The sequence below is a fragment of the Xenia sp. Carnegie-2017 genome, unplaced genomic scaffold (assembly GCF_021976095.1).
Source record: "Xenia sp. Carnegie-2017 unplaced genomic scaffold, XeniaSp_v1 HiC_scaffold_19, whole genome shotgun sequence".
NCBI lineage: Eukaryota > Metazoa > Cnidaria > Anthozoa > Malacalcyonacea > Xeniidae > Xenia > Xenia sp. Carnegie-2017.
In genome coordinates, this window is record NW_025813481.1 from 11,613,855 (window position 1) to 11,627,799 (window position 13,945).

Here is a 13,945-nt window from a genome sequence, read left to right on the forward strand (position 1 = left end):
CAATTACCGTTTATATATGCTGCCATTAAAAAATAGAAAACTAAATAAAACTTCTTTCAATTTTTACCCCATGTTGACGGTTACGACGTCTGTAGATCTATCAATTAAAAAAAATATTGTTTTTATATATTTATGCAAATTCTTAGGTGCAGTTTTAAATTTTTCTGCAAAATTATCCAATGTTATCACTTTAGTATCCTTGCTTTTTGTTATCTCTTTAGTATTGGTTTGGCCATCTAAGTGGAAAAAACTGTTGAAAGAAACGAGATTGGCCCGTCATAGTTATAGCAAAGGAAAAAAGCTAAAACGAGCAAGTTTTTCACTAGACGCTCAAAGGTATTTTCAGAATATTTTTATTGCTGTTCCTGCATCAAATTTTTTTTTAATAATTTTTGTAAATTTGCATCATTGGCTACGCTTCTAAATGCTTTGATTTCTCTTTCCTTTGGGATCAACAGCGATTAAGTTGGCAATTAAAAATGAAAATTACAAAAGCTTTCAAACTATTATTGGATCGCAACCAATCTCCATGGAGTTATAAAACAATGTTACCCATCCACGTCTGCTGGTGCCAACAATGGCATTGATAAAATATTCTTTTCTATATTTCCTATGTATTTGGGACTGAAGTCATGAAGTTTAAAGTGTTTGCACGTAAAACGATTTTTGTTTTTTTCTCTCTAAATAATATTACTGACAATTTTTTCGTTTTACATTAATTCTCAGTATTTTCATTAACTTGAAGTATGAATGTTAATGGTAGGGAAAAAATCACGCCAAATTTATCAAAAGAACATGGCGTAAATGTAATGGCAATAGCACAGTATAAAATAAATAGCTTATTTACTAGTCTGAGACGGAAGCAAAAAATAGCAAAAAATGATATTGTTTGTGAGTTCGACAACTAACTATACTTCACCTACAAATATTTTTTATGTTTTGACAATAACCCTATTTCACAAAGCATTATACAATGGTAATCAAATTTTTATTTAATAACAAGAAGAATTTAAATCACTCGACCCGGCGGCTCGTGGCTATTTTTTTACGTTTTATCGCAGACGGCATAATACCCGTGTATATATCACTGTATAGAGAACGGTTGAATGTTATCTATTTGCTAAAAAACTTTTAAAAGAGATCAATGAGTAAGAAAGCTGCTTGTGTCTGTGACAAAAGCATTTAATTTAGATCTAAGAGTAACCAAGCAAAGCTTCCCCAAGTTTGAATTTTATTAGACTCTGTTTTTATATTAGCCAGATCAATTCTTTAAGACTGCTTTTAAAGTCCGACGTGTACCAAAGATTTTGAAAGATAGAATACTACCACATAATGCCAATCTTCCGCCGTGGAGTTCTGTTTATTGCCGTGGAATTTTGTTTATTGCCGTGGAGTTTTGTTTATTACCGTGGAGTTTTGTTTTTTGCCGTGGAGTTTTGTTTATTGACGTGACACTTGTGGGCCACCGTACTGTTTAACTTATATTACACAAATAAAGTCATAATTGAAAAATTAATGAAAAATATGCTAATGTATATGTTACTGAATATGGAAATGATTTCATTAATTGCTGACTTTAAGCGTCTATAGCTTTTAAGCCTGGCGCACACTAGCGCCATCGGCTGAGCTGAGAGTTACTCGTGACTGATGGCGCACGCCATTTCCTCAAGTGTGCGGTCAAGTTTTCAGCAATATTCGCCTCGCGCGCCATCGGCGCCGAATATTCAACATGTTGAATAAAATGGTGCACGAGTGAACATTGGCTCCAAGTGTGCGCGCGTGCTGAGCTATTATCTCAATACGTGAAGAAAATGCGCATGCGTTCAGCAACTTTTTTACATTCATCCATTGCAATATGGCGGATGTCAGGGACTCGAGTTCATCAGACGAGGAAGAAATTTTGCTGCTGCTTATGTTAATGCGTCGAAGACGAAGACGTTCGAGAGCGTCTTGCAGAAAGACATGGACCAAATCATGGATTTCACGCCGTTAAACACTAGGAGCATCGGCTACAATAGTGCATGAGTTGAATTGTGAGGACCCAGAGAAATTCCGACAGTATCATCGTTTAGATAGGATTTCATTCGAGGAAATATTGAATATGGTGTCTCCACTAATTCAGGAAAACGACACAAAACTACGAAAATCGCTTCAGCCAGGGGAGAGATTGTCGGTAACATTACGCTTTTTGGCTACAGGTAAGAAAAGACATTAAAAATAGCAGTGGGTCTTTCAAAAGTAAAGGTATTAGAAACCATTTATATTAAATGATAGTCTGTATTTTGTTTAGGGGAAACATTCAGAAGTCTTTCTTTTCAATATCGGATAGGTGAAAGAACAATACCTGGTATTGTGGAGGAAACATGTAATGCCTTGTATGCAGTAATGAAGGAGAACTATTTGAAGGTTATTTAATCTATTCACTTATAAAACATACTTTTTTACATCATTTATTTTACCCAAACACATGCAAAACAAGCCATAACTACAAAAGTGTGCAAATGTGAACGTATCAATTTTGCCAGGCACCTGACATATGCATATGATCATCTCTGTACGATGCATTTTTTTCATCGTACAGTGGTGGTGTTGAATTTGACGGCATACCAATGCTTATGTTTGGATGAAAATAATTTCTTTGTGATTGTTCACGAAGCATTTGTGGTGGTATTTCTTGAGTTTGTGCCAATAGACCAGCCTGTGCTTGATAAATTATTCTATTTATTTTATTTTGTGCAAGATGACAAGTTCTAGGATCTAATTCCGAAAGTGCCTTTGCCACATAGACTCCAAAAGTATCCAACATGTTGCCACCATTATTTTCTTTTCTGCGTTTTCTTTTCTCGGCTATTGAATTTGATAAACTTTTAATCAAATTAAATTCTTCTTCAGCCTGTCTCTTCCTTGAAGTAGTTGGCCTTTGTATAGGCTGACTCGTAGACCTTGCTACTGCACCATCCACTCCATGATGTTCCATTTCATTTTCATTTTCATTATTTAAATCATTGTAATCATCATCAACTTCTTGGGTGAAACTTGTGTCTTGAGGAGTACCAACGGATTCCTGAAATTTTTAAAATAAAAATCAACATTTTTTAGATCCCAAGAACTACCAAAGACTGGCTTCAAATTGCAAGGGAATTTGAGAGCAGATGGAATTATCCCTGTTGTTTGGGAGCTATTGATGGGAAGCATATCGCAATTCAACAGCCAGCAGACACTGGTTCTGAATTTTTTAATTATAAGCACTTTTTCAGTGTTATCTTGCTGGCTATGGTCGATACGAATTACAGATTTGTCTATGTTGATGTTGGTGCTGCTGGAAGAGCTGGAGATGCTGGAGTTTTTGCTGATTCCGCATTAAGACAAGCACTTACAGCAAACACTTTAGACATCCCTGAACCAAGTATATTAAGAGGAACATCAACAAAAGTAGCATACCATGTTGTGGGAGATGATGCCTTTCCTTTGACATCATACATGATGAAGCCATATCCTCATCGCAACTTAGTCAAGCAAAAACGAGTTTTTAATTATAGATTGTCCGGGCACGCCGAGTTGTTGAAAACGCTTTCGGAATTTTAGCACATAGATGGCGCATATTTTTAACAACCATTAAATTAACCCCAGACAAAGTCGCTGACATAATTTTTGCAGCCTGCTGTCTGCACAATTTCATGATTGGCAAGAACATTGGAAATTACAGTGGTGTTGCAGATGTTGAAAATGAAGATCATACTGTAATCCGAGGAATGTGGAGAACTGATACATCACTGAATGGCTTACAGCCGGGCAGCAATCGTAATGTTCCAAGAAATGCAAAAGGCCAAAGAGAAGTGTTGACAGACTATTTCAATAATCAAGGGTCTGTACCATGGCAAGACAATATGATTGTGTAGAAAATAATTTTATAGTTTGCTTATAATTAAATATACTGTAATGACTTTGATTAAATAATTTCATCACTTTATGTCATATAAATAAATTGAGTAAGAACTTTGAACGAAACTTACAGAGTCAATATTCGAAATTGAAGTCCGTGTTGCAACATGAGGTGCGAGAAATTGTAACTTCTCTAATATCCAAGTGGTTCGACGAGATGGATTTTTTCTAGCACTGCCACTGGGTGGAGGTTTTTTCGCCTTTACGAAACTATTTCGCAATGATCGGATTTTTGACTTTACCCAATCAACTAGATAGAACAAAAATAATGGATGCATGATGAATGATAAGTTGTCACATACAACATTTGGCACAACAGTTTATAGACACACACAGACCCACGTTTCGCCTGTACGTTACCTGTTTTTCCGAGTTTTTCAGCGATTTCTTCGAACGCATTTTCACGTAAATCCCGATTTTTAAACTCAGGACATCGCACCTCATAAAGACAGGGAAAATCTGGCCAAATGTCAGCCAAATGATCTTCCAACAAAGCTTCTGCTACAAAGACACTACCAGAGTCCATGTTGAAATGATTGAGGAAAGAACGCATGCGCATTTTCTTCACGTGTTGAGATAATAGCTCAGCACGCGCGCACACTTGGAGCCAATGTTCACTCGTGCACCATTTTATTCAACATGTTGAATAATCGGCGCCGATGGCGCGCGAGGCGAATATTGCTGAAAACTTGACCGCACACTTGAGGAAATGGCGTGCGCCAACAGTCACGAGTAACTCTCAGCTCAGCCGATGGCGCTAATGTGCGCCAGGCTTTATGAATAGAGTTTGCATGAAATGTGGAAAACGGAAATCATTACTCGAACGATAATCCTTTTACCACGAGGTGACTTTTTTAAACTTTTAGTGTATCAAGTATTTTTTCATATAAATATTCCTTTTTGCGTGCATGTTTTACAGTTAATTTAAGGGCAATGACTTTATATTGTACTTTATAACAAGCAAGAAAAGACGAATATTTATAAGACAAAATGATTGAATGTATTCTATCCTAAGATAATATCATATTTTTACCCTTATTAGAATAAGATTCTTTCCCTTGAACATAGTATCAAATATATTCATTTGTTAAAATTATATTTTTAAAAAAATATTATAATCATTTAAATAATCATTCAAAAGCGATATAATTGTTTTATTGTTGTGTACTCCCAATGGTATTTTAATTCTTGGTAAATTAAACTTTAAAATTGTATATAACATATCAATATTTTTAGTAGTAACATCCGTTTGAATAAAAGATTTCGAAAATTTAAATTCTAAATCATACCAGATTTCATCTTCATTTATGTTTTTGCTGTTTTTGGATAAAAAACGTTTAACACTGTTATGTATTTTTTATTATTTAATGCGTCAATTTGACCAGATAATGTTGTAGCAAAATCATTAATATAGTTTTTTTAACAATTTTTATTATTAACTTTACTAATTAATTTAATAATTTTCATTTTGAAACCTTTTTAATTCTTCACAATAAAATTTCCCTTGAATTTCTTTACCGTTGTTATCACAAAGCTTATAAGTAACAAGATCCGTCAACAAAACTTTATTTATATAAAAGTCTCATTAACCCACTGTCTTAAACTTTCCTTTCCACAAATATTATTTTTAATTCTTGAAATTTGCACTTTATCATTTTTCCTTAATATACTTAAATTTTTATCTCTTTTTTTGTTCATAATATTAGATAATCTTTTGATGTTATTTTTTTTCCACCTAAATAGACATCATATGGTGAAAGATTGTCAGAAAGTAATCCACGATAAGGATATTTGTTATATCTTTCCACAATTAAATGTAAGTATTTTCATAAGTAAATTTTTTTCCGTTTCTTGTTTGAGACAAGTCAATAGTTTTTCAAATCATCTGTTTTATTGTTTGCATAAATCTATCAGCATGAGTAGCTTTAATTTCACGATTATAAGTATTATAAATTGTAATTGAAATTCAGTTCCCTCGTGTGTTATTATTTCTTTAGGAAATTCATTTTCTTTCAATACAATATCTTCAAATTTTTCCATAACATTTTTACTAGATTTATTTTGCAATAACTGAACAAAACCATATCTTGAATAAACATCAACTACACATAACAAATAACACAAATTATCATTATATCTTGCAAATCATTCATTTCAGCTAAATCAATAGTCCATAAATAATTTTTTTTCATACATTTATATTTAAACGATTATATTTTTTTTGATACAAATTATGTATATTTTGTTTATTATCTTCTAAATGTTCACCTTTTAATAATCTTGCAGCTCTTTTTATAAAGTCATTGTTAATTAAATTATTAGTTTTCTTCTTCGTTATCCACATCATCATCATTCACAAACGTTGGAGGATGATGAAAATCAAGCTTTGAAAAAAAATATATCATTATATGTTCTTTCAATTTTTTCATTTCCATATTTTTTATAACATTCTATAAAATCATATTTCTTTCCAATTTTTCCTCTAAAATTTCATTTATAAATTCACTATGATAAGCAATGCAATCATATATTGGAATATCCAATTTATTAGAAAACTCTTTCAATACATAAATAGCTTAAATGTCATTACTATTTTCAATGTCTTTTTGTCTTTTTTTACTTGGTACAGTTTTTGGCATTTCCTTTTTTACTTTTTCTTCTTCATCTTCCTTTCCATTGATTTTTTTTTCGTCTTCACTTTTTAATAAATCACGACAAAATCCAAAAAATTGTCGCACTTTTTGTGATATAGCTTTTAAATCGTCATCTTTTCTGAAATATATTTTGTAAAATTCATCTGTCCTATCAATCATTGCAATATCATTTAGATCAGTGGGTTTGAAACAATCATCCTCATCATCATCATCATCATTAACATAAACAGTTCCACTTTCATCCACAACATGGTATGATTTTTGTGTTTTCAAACTTAATTTATTATCTCAATCACTTCAAAGATAACGCGTTTCTCATTAGATGAAAACAAAACTTTATATAAAATTTCATTTTCATCTTTATTTGCAATCTTATTCAACACATTTGCCAATCTTTCACATGTTTGCAAATTCATTTTCAACTCATCTTTACAGCACATTCCATTGTTTTATGGAGTGTAAACAGATTTTGAAAAAAAAACATAGATTACTAAAGCGAATTAAAACTGCATACTTTATTTGAAACGATTGCTTTTCCATTAGAATAACTTTGTAAAACTGTTACCAAATCTCTAAAACTTTTTTGTAAATGGTATACTCTAGTATAAGGGGTAATAGGTTAACAATTGACAATGTCTATATTTTTTAGTTAATCCTTTAACCTGCAATGTGCTCTACCCATTTTCTGACAAATGCCACATGACTTTACTTATCATTGGGGTAGCTACGAAGCTTTATTAAACAATCAACAAATAAAATTGGCAAAGAACGAAAATGGGCTTAATTAATTGATTCAAAATTAGAGATTTTTGTGAGCCTCAAAACTTTGAGTATTCCAGGAAATTTTTTAAGTACTTTGGTCTGGTATCTGAATGTCATGCAAAATCACAAGATGGCATAAATGCAATGAGCAAAGGCAATATATAGTGGAGACAATAGACGTGGTGTTGAAATAGTGTGAGAAAAACAACAAAATGTAAACAAGAACATTTGGAAATATTTTTACTCGTTTCCCCCGATAGTTATTTCTTAACATTCAAACTACACTTGTACATAATATAAGAATACAAATACTTTAGGTGCATACAATTATTGGTAACAACATGAACATGCTATACAAAAAAAGGTTTAACACACTACAAGAAATCCTGTTTAGCAAGGCATTCCAAAACAGACGTGTGAAAACCGAAAGGTATGCTTATTTGGGATGTAAAAATTTTGGTTTTTAACCTTAAAGTTCCTAATTCTTTGTCCTGGTAACAGATTAAATTTAATCCAATAATGATTGTTTTCTTGGTTTTAATGAGTTTATAAGTTAGTTCTGAGCTCGTCTTGTCTAACCAATATCCCCAAATCTTATCTTCAGTAGACAATGATTCAATGCCTCCAGCTGCACCAGGATAATAGAAGAGCCAATACGGTTCATCAGAGTCAGTATAAACCGGAAGAATGCATCCTTCGTGTGTTCGACTGCTTCTACAGTTGGCAATAAGAGTCGCAAAGGCATCAGGTTTGAAAAAATTTGTCAAATCTATATCAGTTACCACCAAATCGCATTCTTCAATCAGCTTGTTACGTATCAAGCACATTGATACTTTGGCTTCTTCAACAACTTTCTTCAACACAGATCGGTAACATTCTCTCTTGATCAGAATATTTACGATTCTCTGTTAAAACTTTTTCTACTTGCGGTGATTCGATTATTTTGAAATAACCATTCTGTGCATTTTTCATAATGTTGGAAATCTGTTTAATACCATACTGACTGGGTTTTAAATGTAATACCTTCTGGCAAACCAGTAACAGTAAATCCTCCTTTTAAATAAGGTACTCGGCACGTTTTCTCACAAGCTTCACCTTCGAAGTGAATTACATTGATGGGTAATACATAAATGTAGCTAGCAACAATCAATGACAATAACAAAAGTCCCGCATATTTATGGGGAGAGATTTTAATACGTACAAAACTATGAGGACAGACACAATAAATGATATTTGCTAAATATGTAAACTGTAATGCACATTGTTCATTTTTTACGAAACAGCATTCTTTCCCATGATTTGATTTGATAAGTTTGGAAATGTTTCACAATGGTGTAAAACATTCATGTTGACTTAAAATAACTTGACTGTCAAAAAAGGAATTGTGTATAAAATGGACTAAAAAATATCAACCATGACACAAGCTCAGAAAATGGAAAATCATTTCAAATGCAATTTGCACTTACTGTATTTCTGGTTGAATAGTTTTATCACATCACACACCCTTTACTTTCTGACAACCTGTTTTGGAGAATCTATTTAATAAAAAAAAATTGATAAAGAAATAAAGCCCGTGTAAAATGTATGGATGGGAGAAGAGGATTATTCATATATCCAGCTGAGCCCAAGTGATTACTTTTGAAAGCAATTTACTTTCAAAAGAAATCCGAAGGGCACAACTGAATAAACATTCTTAGAACAGCACTAATGCTTGAGAAATAATGCACTGGTATTCCAAGACCCACAAGTTTCAGAAAAAAACTAAGAGAAATAATGCTGTATTCCAAGGTTTCAGAAAATACAGCACTTACCCAAATACTCAACGAAATTGACACCAATTTTTCATTTTTATTCAAAAAGTTGATTCCTTTTTCTGTTCCAAACTGTTGAAGACAAGAATCACCAAGCTCCAAGAATAAAACAACTGCTTCACAACCAAGACTTTCTAAGTAAGTAAGCTAGCAAAGAGAAATTTAATTGAATTTATACAGCATAAGTTTTCAGCATATTTTTTCTTTAAGTAAACAAAAAGTATAAAAATCAACACATCTACAATGTGTTAGATTGAACACTTATCATAATTGCTTTGGCCTTATTTTATGATACGTATAATATTATTTTGTGGGGAAATTATAGCCCCTCGTACACCCTAATCTATCTAAAGCTATGGGGATTGCAAAATTTCTTACAAAATACTCCCCCTTCACATCCATGACACTGGTCTATCAATGGTAATATTTTCCACAGTAAATTTGCAAACGTTACAAAATGCTAACTTTGTGGATCTGTAACCCAGTAGACTTGGCTAAATTTCGGCATTTATTTGCTACTTCTAACAATTCATAACACCTTTTACAAATTTTTTTGTAGTAGAAGTTTTGCTTAGGTAAATTGTCTTTCTTTTAGAATGGGTTGAAATTTACAAACCATCACGTTATGTTTATAGAGATGATCAACTAAATCTACGCACAAACAATCAAATTAAAAATCATTTTCTTATATCATAATACTGTACATATGTACAGTGGGTAATAATAGCTGTACCTGTGACAAAAGCTGCTTTTTCCCTTTTTTTACTTGGTTTGTGCGCTGCTTAAGTGTCAAGTCATGAATGTAATTGCTTTGAACAGCCTTTGCTCTTTCTGCCCAAATCACACGTTCCTCTGCCCCTAACAAGTTCCAGTGGTCTACAGCTAACTTCAACCTCTCAGAATTAGAGCTCAGCTGCTTGCATTCCTCTAAAATTACAAAATGCATATTTACAAAAGGCATTTAACAACAGAAAGAAACAATGTACTCTTTTAGGTTTAAATGACGACTGCACAGGTTTTGTCTTAGCACTTTTGGTGGAATCAAAATGATACATATTGTGCAGGCCATAAAAAACATGCAGTTTATAGATCAGAACCTGAGTTCAGCATATGTGAGCAAAAAAGATTATATGCTGTAGTTCTACGCTTTAAAGGGCACAGTCTTAACTCCTCATCTTGATGAGAGCTGGCTTTTCTTTTTCTGGACTGCTTTTCATTCCCAATTCATTTCTAGAAGAAATAACAATAAAAACTTTTTCTTTTTCTTGTAGCTAACCTGGTTAACAAAGGTTATTTACTACATGGTGCATGAACAAATAGAGTACTAACATGAAGCCTTCAAGTTATTTGAAGAATAGGATATGCTAACTTAGTCTAAACAACAAAAAATTATTATGTTAAAAAATATAAATGCTTCTTTGCAAACCAGACAATCAAACAATTTCATTAGAAAATTCTGCAATAAGGATGAGCTTATTTCACCAGTAACAGAATTCATTAAGTATGTAACTAAGAACCACCATCTATATGAAACTTCTTTCTCAAATTATTCGTAAATTAGGAGAGCCAAAAAAGTAAAAAATGTGACTTATTCCTGCACAAGATAAAAATTTTTAGGGACTATTAACCTAATTAATAAGAAAATTTGTTAAGGTATATTAATTTAGGTTTTGCCTTGGTCACCTTCAATGGTATGCACCCAATGCAATTAAACCTTTAAAGCAATTATATACATAATAATGGGGTGACTAGCAGAGAGTAGAAATTAGAAAAACATCTCTAGCATTTACAATTTAAGGTAGATTCAACACTATTGAGTCTCCATAAACTGCAAGGATTCTGTCATTCGCAAACTTTCAAAAACATGCAATGAATACAGCATAGTCTGCTCAGTCATTTATTCATGCAACGCAAAATTTCACTTGCTGTGAAAACTATGGATTTCTAAAAAACAATTAATTAATGGTAATATTCTCAAATTTACCTACATTTCAGGATTACTATTTGCAAAATGATAAGGTCACTGTTTGTTATAGCATGAATCCCAGGCAATTCTTTCATGGAAAATGGAAACACCAGTGGGCATTAAAAATGTGTTATAGAGAAAATGCGCATTTAATCATTTAATTTTTGGAAAACCATTGTTGAGGGAAAATCGAGGGAAAACCATAGGTTTTCTGATTACAAGATTTGTGAGAATGTTACAGAATGCCTGCCCTTAAGTTCCAACAAACTCAGAACACTACGAAAAATTTGTGATCAACAGTCTTGAAGGCATACTCAAAAATAGAAAAATTACCAAGTTTTCCCACCCCTTTTTAAGATGTACTACCTGTGGCACCTCTATACTATGATATGAATATTATGAAATGAGTATATGTATGTAAATACTATGATCTTATTACTTTTATAAAGGAGAAATTGCATTATTGAAGAAAACTACAGATCGATTTAATGCAAAAAGATATAGTAACCAGTGGTACATACATATTACATCTGACAACAGAGAAAGATAAAAGCTCGAGAGGGTTGAATACAAATAAAAACAAGATTGTTTTTATAGTACATAGTAAAAACAAGTGTGAGTATAAAAATATAATAATTATATGTTTAATAGGCCAAGTTAAAATTTTAACAGTGGAATAAATTTTACAAACATCGTCAGCAAACGTTGCAATTTTCAATTGTCAAGCAATACTAAATATAAAAACACTGGTATTGTGGTACAGTCAGAAAATAAACCATGCACTCCCCAATTAAGGGAAAATCCTAAGTATATCTGTTTATATACATCATTTTATATGTATCTCTGACACTTGTAAACTGTCTATTATATAAGTTAAGGGTATAATTAGAAGATATAAAATGCACGCTATATTTAATGTCAGTTACAGCAACAATAACTAAACCCATCAAATCAAAAAATACTGGCGAAGATCACTCGTTGCTAATGAAAAAGAAAGCGCGGGTGAAAAATATAAACTCGTGCATTCTGTTTACCTTGACTCTTTCAAACGTGATATTACCTTGGTTCGCAGCTTCTTGGATGACATCCCTCATACTAGCTGCTGTTGAAATCATTCCTCGATCATAATAATCCTTCAAGATCTTTTTTTGTTCGTCATTTAAAATATCATAAGATGCTGAACGTCGAACGTTTTCCGCCATCGCCAGATCACAGAACAGGAAAATAAAGATGACTAAATAAAGTATTTCATAAATTCGTGAATCCCATACATCAGAATGCGCGGAATACATTTTATTGACGCTTCGTAACGTATTTCTAAAAATTAGAACTAATGCTTTAAGCGTTAGAATGGGTGAAACGGGTGTTTGCATATCGTTGTCCTCTCATTGCCAGCACTTCATAAATTAGCCTTTGTATTTAGTTTTTAAAACAAATTTTCCTAGAACCATCAACTGTTAGCAATCTACGAGAGAGTATTGTTTTTGTTTCCCGTTCAGAATACCCAAGTTTAATGACGTGAAAGTGGATATCTACAGATATATAACGGTGTACATCTACAGATATATAATGCATGAACCATGTACAAATTGCATTTTTATTGTAACGGTGAATAATTTTTTATGTCATTGCTGTATTAATACAAATTAATAAAAATTCCGGTTTAAACTCCCCTGAAAGCCTGCGTATTATTCCCACATGACAGGAACACATGTTACTCTTCTTCTCCATAAAACTAGTTTTTATGTTATAAAGTTCATCGTAGCATATTATATAGAATACGAGAAGGGAGATTGATCTGCAACCACCCTCCTTTAATTATAGTATCTACAAATTTTAATCAGTGATTAGTTATTTTCGTCACACTTACAAGTTTTTTTTGGTCAAACAACTGTTGAATAAGACTATCAATTTTGAAAAGTCATGGACTGCGTGGAAAAAAGTGATTTAATTCGCTTCAGTAATCTAATACGCTTAAAGGAGGCTTTTCAAGAATGGAAAATGACTCATGGATTACACATAATTAAATAAAATTAAGAGCATTAATAAAAATACGGAAAAGATCGTATAAATATATGATTAAAAATTTATCACAAATTCTTATCCACATGCTTTCATGCCTTTATAGCAAAGTGTGAAGAGTTTTCAGTAGTTTTTCTTCCTTTTGTCTGTCCAGTATCTTAATTTTTCTCCAGTATGAATCTGGTCTCTTTCGTCATCTGATGATTCTCTGCCCTGGGCTAATAAAAAATGGTACTGTGCAAGAATGTCGTTGGTTAGCTCATTTTCACACAACATTGAAATACGATGCATTACTTTGGGTATATGGGGTGCAGGAGACATAACTTGTTGTGTAGCAGCAGAAACTGATGAAAATTGTACAGGGATATTCTGCTGGCTTGTATAGGTAGAAGGTATTACTTGGGATGTATAAGGTGTAGAAGATATAGATAGCTGCGTACCAGGAGAAAATAATGATTGCATATGTGGAATAGGCTCTTCAAAGGAAACAGATTGCTTTGTAGCTTCATCAACTGATATGAACTGCTCAGGATTATTTGTTGTTGGGTGTTTTACACGAGAACTGAGTGTTGTTTGACGTATAGAGTGTGTAGAAGACCTGGAAGTTTCTGATGTGACAAGGATAAGAGGCATGGTATTTGTTGTTCTTCCACAAATCGGTTGGTTTGAAAATGTAGAAGCTGAAGAAGTTTGAATGTTTTCAATAATGGGCGCCTGATTTTCTATTTCTTTTGACTTTGGCAATGTAACTAGAGCTGGAACTTTTTGTGCATCAGTAATTAGATGTT

General features: G+C 32.6%; 1 protein-coding gene and 1 long non-coding RNA gene across 2 annotated transcripts; both read right to left on the bottom strand.

The window, feature by feature from the left end:
• Positions 1–7,595: 7,595 nt before the first annotated feature.
• Positions 7,596–8,877, bottom strand: LOC124439045. The gene is made up of 2 exons (XR_006946255.1): positions 8,825–8,877; positions 7,596–8,453 (listed from the first exon to the last, which is right to left on the bottom strand). It is a non-coding gene; the product is annotated as an uncharacterized LOC124439045 (long non-coding RNA).
• Positions 8,878–9,062: 185 nt separating this feature from the next.
• Positions 9,063–12,440, bottom strand: LOC124439452. The gene is made up of 5 exons (XM_046989677.1): positions 12,170–12,440; positions 10,267–10,399; positions 9,903–10,096; positions 9,170–9,316; positions 9,063–9,119 (listed from the first exon to the last, which is right to left on the bottom strand). Exons 2-5 carry the CDS (start codon positions 10,277–10,279, stop codon positions 9,063–9,065), a joined length of 411 nt encoding a protein of 136 aa, XP_046845633.1. The 5' UTR covers positions 10,280–10,399; positions 12,170–12,440.
• Between the last annotated feature and the right edge of the window lie 1,505 nt (positions 12,441–13,945).

Bases quoted from the DNA above. Each gene is read 5' to 3' on its own strand.
- LOC124439452 (XM_046989677.1), bottom strand. The intron at 9,317-9,902 runs GTACAGCTATTA...TCTCTTTGCTAG, and splicing joins AAAAGCAGCTTTTGTCACAG to CTTACTTACTTAGAAAGTCT. The intron at 9,120-9,169 runs GTAAGTGCTGTA...TATTTCTCTTAG, and splicing joins CAATTTCGTTGAGTATTTGG to TTTTTTTCTGAAACTTGTGG.